At 30.8% G+C, this 5,000-nt stretch overlaps 1 protein-coding gene across 3 annotated transcripts in view; it reads left to right on the top strand.

Annotated features, from left to right (window-relative positions):
- Positions 1 to 5,000, top strand: part of LPCAT (lysophosphatidylcholine acyltransferase) — a 74,455-nt gene that overhangs the window by 68,739 nt on the left and 716 nt on the right. For all 3 annotated transcript variants that reach the window (XM_043014288.2, XM_043014289.2, XM_043014290.2), the window contains 2 exons: positions 1,396 to 1,636; positions 1,934 to 5,000. The exon at positions 1,934 to 5,000 is cut by the window's right edge and continues 716 nt beyond it. In XM_043014288.2, the coding sequence (XP_042870222.1) occupies positions 1,396 to 1,636; positions 1,934 to 2,067 (375 nt within the window). In that variant the 3' untranslated portion in view covers positions 2,068 to 5,000. The remainder of the gene's footprint in view (positions 1 to 1,395; positions 1,637 to 1,933) is intronic.

Raw genomic sequence — 5,000 nt, 5'->3', positions numbered from 1 at the left:
ATATCTAACAGAAAAAGATTCACCTAGCAAGCTTTACAGAAGACAAACTTGTCTTGTTAGATATTTTTCTACCTTTTGAAAGCTGATATAATATTTTTGAAAATTGGATGATAATTGTTTTTAGAGGATGCGAGATAGATAGCAAAGAAGTTGAGGATTAATGAATTGTAGATATTTATAGATATTCTGATGTTGGTGCTTCCATTTTAAACATTTATTTCTATCAGTTTTATGAATATGGAAAATCTCAACACCAGGATGCATTTTAGTTCATGCTTTTACCCACAACATGCTCACTTGGATAACCTCTATGCTTAGCTTTAGCGAGAAGTATAAACTCCATTTGCAAGATTACTGTTTCTGCTTGCATTGTTTGTTTTCTGAATTTTTATAAATTTGATCCATATTTCAGTTCTGCATAATCAGTTATTTTGTACATTGTAACATAACATGCTCAAGTGAGAAACAGGTAAATACAAACATTTTTTCATTGCTTACATATGAAGCACAGGAATATCGGATGTAAAGATCACAGAAAAGTCCTTCTTTAGAAGAGACCTTTTAAGCACACTAAGCTCAAGAGATAAGTCGTATACAGAGGCCTTTAAGTATATTTTTAATAATTTATTAACCCATTGCATATGGGTGCTATGATATACATGTCTGCACGGATTAGGCCCAAAAGACAGGAGTCAATGCGTACATGACACGACTTCAGGATCTGTTCTCAGTTGAAGTGTGCACACAGTCATTAAGTAATGTGACTGTAATGGCGCTAGCTTCAGAACTACAGGATTCCAAAGTCAGCCTAAACCCACATTTTATGATGGATTTATGGAAAAGTATTGTTTAGGCAAGTCTGCGCTACCTGGAGGGTGGAGGAAACCCTTTACCCGTCCCTCTAATTTTTAGCTGGTGACCCCAGTGTCATAGACCACCCACCCTGACGACCAGTTAGATCGTTAGGCACACCATCTGCAATGGGTTAATGGTAGGCACAGGCTGTCGTTCAGTATATGCTTCTTACAAAATTATGTTTGATATAATTAATGCCTCCCATTCTGTTACCAAAATATGAATTGTTTACTCTGCCATTAGCATAGACATGACTATAGTTTCCCTTTACTAGTGTATTCAAAGTGATGAAAAGGTGGTATGTTAATTTCACCATTGTGCAAGGTTTGTTTTCTTACACAAAAGACTCACCACTTCTAGAATCTGCATGAAAAAATAAATGATGTAAGAGTATATACCATGATAATTTAGAGATATTTATACATGTCCAAACTGTATGTTCTTTCATTCATATCTATAAGGTAAGTATTTTAAATTTTTGGTACTCTTTTAATCTTTTCTCTTCATATAAATAATTCACGCACATCTTTCTCGCCTCAGGATAACTCCGGCACAATAGACTTCCGTGAATACCTTATAGGATACTGCCAGTACTCACAGCCAGCCAACACGGAAGACACTCTCAAGTGGGCCTTCAAGCTCTTCGACCGGCGAGGGAAGGGTCACATTCTCCTAGATGACCTTATAAAGGCTCTTAGGGCATCACTGGACATGACGCCAGAGGAGACCACCAGGATATTTAAGCAAGCAGATCAGGATAGCAAAGGCTATATCACTTATGGTTTGTAACCCCTCATTTTATTTATCTATTTATTTTATTTTTGCAGTGCAAGGATGTTTTCATTATATCATAAGCATATAGTTATTGCAGAAACATTTAGTCATTATTAAACAAAATATTATTGGATAACTATCAGATAGTTACATAAGCCTCATATTGTTATGCAAATGTAGCAGTATTGTGCAATATATGATTATGCAAGTATATATCATCCATCATTGAGTAAAGACAATGTTTGAAAAGTCTGATATTATATAAACATTATCCTCATCCATTCTCTCTCACTCTCATAAACAGAGGACTTCGAAGCCCACGCCAAGAGGAAACCTGAGTACGCCAAGATTTTCCTCACTTACCAAGAGAGCATCAAGAACGGCACAAGACCTCGTTCAATCCACCAGCCTCCACCTGGCAAGAAGAAAGCAGACTAGATCACATATCTCATGTCTAGGGTTAATGTTATGTTTATAAGTGTTCATTCATAATGCTTTATGTGAATGGAGAAGCAAGATGCACTTTCACTCATATTGTTATGTCCCCTTTTTATCTTTCTGTTATATATTTTCTTCTTCTACTTTTGAGTGCGTGTGTTTCCCCCATCCCCTCATTTTTTTCTTCCCCTTTCCTTCTCATCCGTTGTTGTTAGAATATGATTAAATCTTTAAGATTGAGAATTTATTTCTATTTGTTACATGTGTTAAAAGATGTAGTATTTTGTTTTCTCACATTAAAGAGTGGATTATTATAGAGGCAGAAGATTTCAACTTTTTATAGTTTTATGGTGAAAATGATACAAAATGACAATTGGAGATTATTTTATGTCATGCAACTAGATATGCAAGAGCTGGGAAAGGAAATAAGAAAAGTTCAAGTTCATTTTTATCACTTATTCAAAACTTTTGTATTATGTTTGAATTTTTTTTATGGTGGCAAAGGACTAATAAGTTTAATAGTATGATTTAGCTTGTCTCTTCCTCATTTTTTATTTTCTTTGTCTATTTTTCTTCTTATCATTATTTTTTATATCTATATCTATTTTACATCTACATCTATACATATATATATATATATATATATATATATATATATATATATATATATATTATATATATATATATATATATATATATATATATATATTATATTTAAAGCTCACATGCTTGGTATTTAAGGATTAACTATTAATGCATTTTGCATGGAGTTGATTGATACTTATTTCTCTTGGGTAATAACTTAAGAGCTTTTGCGATTAATTTTCCATTGCATGGCAAGTAATAGGTTGTAAATATTTGCAGAAAAATGTGGTGAGCTAATTTTTCTGCCATTTTATTTTTATTTTTTATTTATTTATTTATGATTTTTTTGGTAGCCTTCACTTTCAACTGTACGTACAGTGTTATGTTTCTGCGTCCAAAGTTGTTTTTTCTACTAGTTTCCTTAACCTTATTTTCTTTCTTCAACTGATGTATATGTGCATGTGTGTGATGTTATTTTGTGTAGAATAATGAAAAAGTACAGAACCTTAAATTTTCCTTATTTTTAACAGTGCATAATGATTTGGCATTGCCCCCCCCCCCCAACTACCACCAAAAACTTATACATATATATATATATATATATATATATATATATATATATATAAATATATATATATATATATATACATATATATAATATATATACATATATATATATACACATATATATATAATATATATATATATATATATATATATATATACATATATACATATATATATATACATATATATAATATACATATATATATATATATATATATATGTATATATGTATACATATATAATATATACATATATATATATATATATATATATATATACATATATAATATATATATATATATGTATATATGTATATATATACATATATATGTATATATGTATATATGTATATATATTATATATATATATATATATATATATATATATATATATATATATATATATATATATATATATATATATATATATATAAATAAAGAGCACAGACTCCTTATTTGGGGTGAATCAGGAAAGTGAAGTAAGTTACTTTGTAGCATATTGCCCCTTTTTAATTATGTAACCATTTATGTTAAAAGTAGTTTAATGCATTCTTTAAATGTGAATGACTGACTTTGTTAATCAGAATAGGTCACCTTTGCCAAATACTTAACTGTTATACAACTTTTTTTACCTCTACAAGTATTTCTTGTAAGTTATTTGTTATCATAAGCCCTTCTTTAATTGAGGTCTGATTATTTATAACTATGTCTCCTTTGACAAGATCCATGTGATGAATAGGTATTATGATGACACATGCAAGCATCAAGTTGACACTACTTCTTGTGTAAACTTTCCCTTGACATGTCTTCCACCATAATCAATGAGTGATAATACAGATATCATTAGCATCATGCAAGTAAAGGACTAGCCATTACTGTAGCAATTACATGCAGTTGTAACTCATGATTTTAAAGGAGTATTTAGCAGAGAATAGAGTAAAATAGTATTCAGCTATGTAAAAGTGCTATAGGGGGAAAACTCACTAGTGAGATTAGACCAGAGACACAGGATGTGAGTGAATATTTTACTCTCATTACTTTCAAAAACTTTAGCATCCCATGAACTGTATCAGTTATGGAATGATAAGTATGGATATTGCTCTAGTAGACCATTTTTCAAAGTAGACCAGCAAGACAAGCTTGTCTATCTATCGAGTAAGACTCTTAGTTTTGGTAATAGTACTAATGAGTTTGAACCAGCAAGAGAAAAAGTTGTATATGTTTGTTGTCCAGGAATATGTGATTAGTGATATATGTAATTATTCCTACAAAGTGAGGTCTCAACTACTATTTTATTCTCATGGTTGTTCTCAGGAACTGATTGATGCATAATGAATTGATGTGGGCTATTGGTGTCTTTAAATTTTTCATACTTACATCCTCTCTCTCTCTCTCTTTCTCTTTTCATAATTTATTTTTTTCTGATCTTTTCTTTCCAACTGAAAAAAATCATATTCACTAGAAAGGGAGGGGATATAACATGTGGCCTGTGTAAAGGAATGAATTGTAAATACTTTTTTTATACAAAGAATTATTGCTGAAGAGGGGGAATAATGTAATGGTTAAAATATACATGATAGAAACTATGTTAAGTTGGTACTGTGAAAGTTTCCTTCACAAAAGGTCGACTGTGTGACAATGGATGGAATGTGCATGCATGTGTGAATGTGAAGACTTTTTGCCGGGGAAAACCTGGTAAAAGCTTGATCTAAGCTGCCATGATGATTGTTCTTCCCTGTTATATAAATATTTTGTAATTGCTTCCAGACACTTGTAAATAGA

The sequence above is a fragment of the Penaeus japonicus genome, unplaced genomic scaffold (assembly GCF_977035675.1).
Source record: "Penaeus japonicus unplaced genomic scaffold, GWHDUDI00000001_assembly GWHDUDI00000023, whole genome shotgun sequence".
Classification (NCBI taxonomy): Eukaryota; Metazoa; Arthropoda; class Malacostraca; order Decapoda; family Penaeidae; genus Penaeus; species Penaeus japonicus.
The sequence above is the reverse complement of the archived record's forward strand: the minus strand, read 5'-3'. Positions and strand labels throughout refer to the sequence as shown.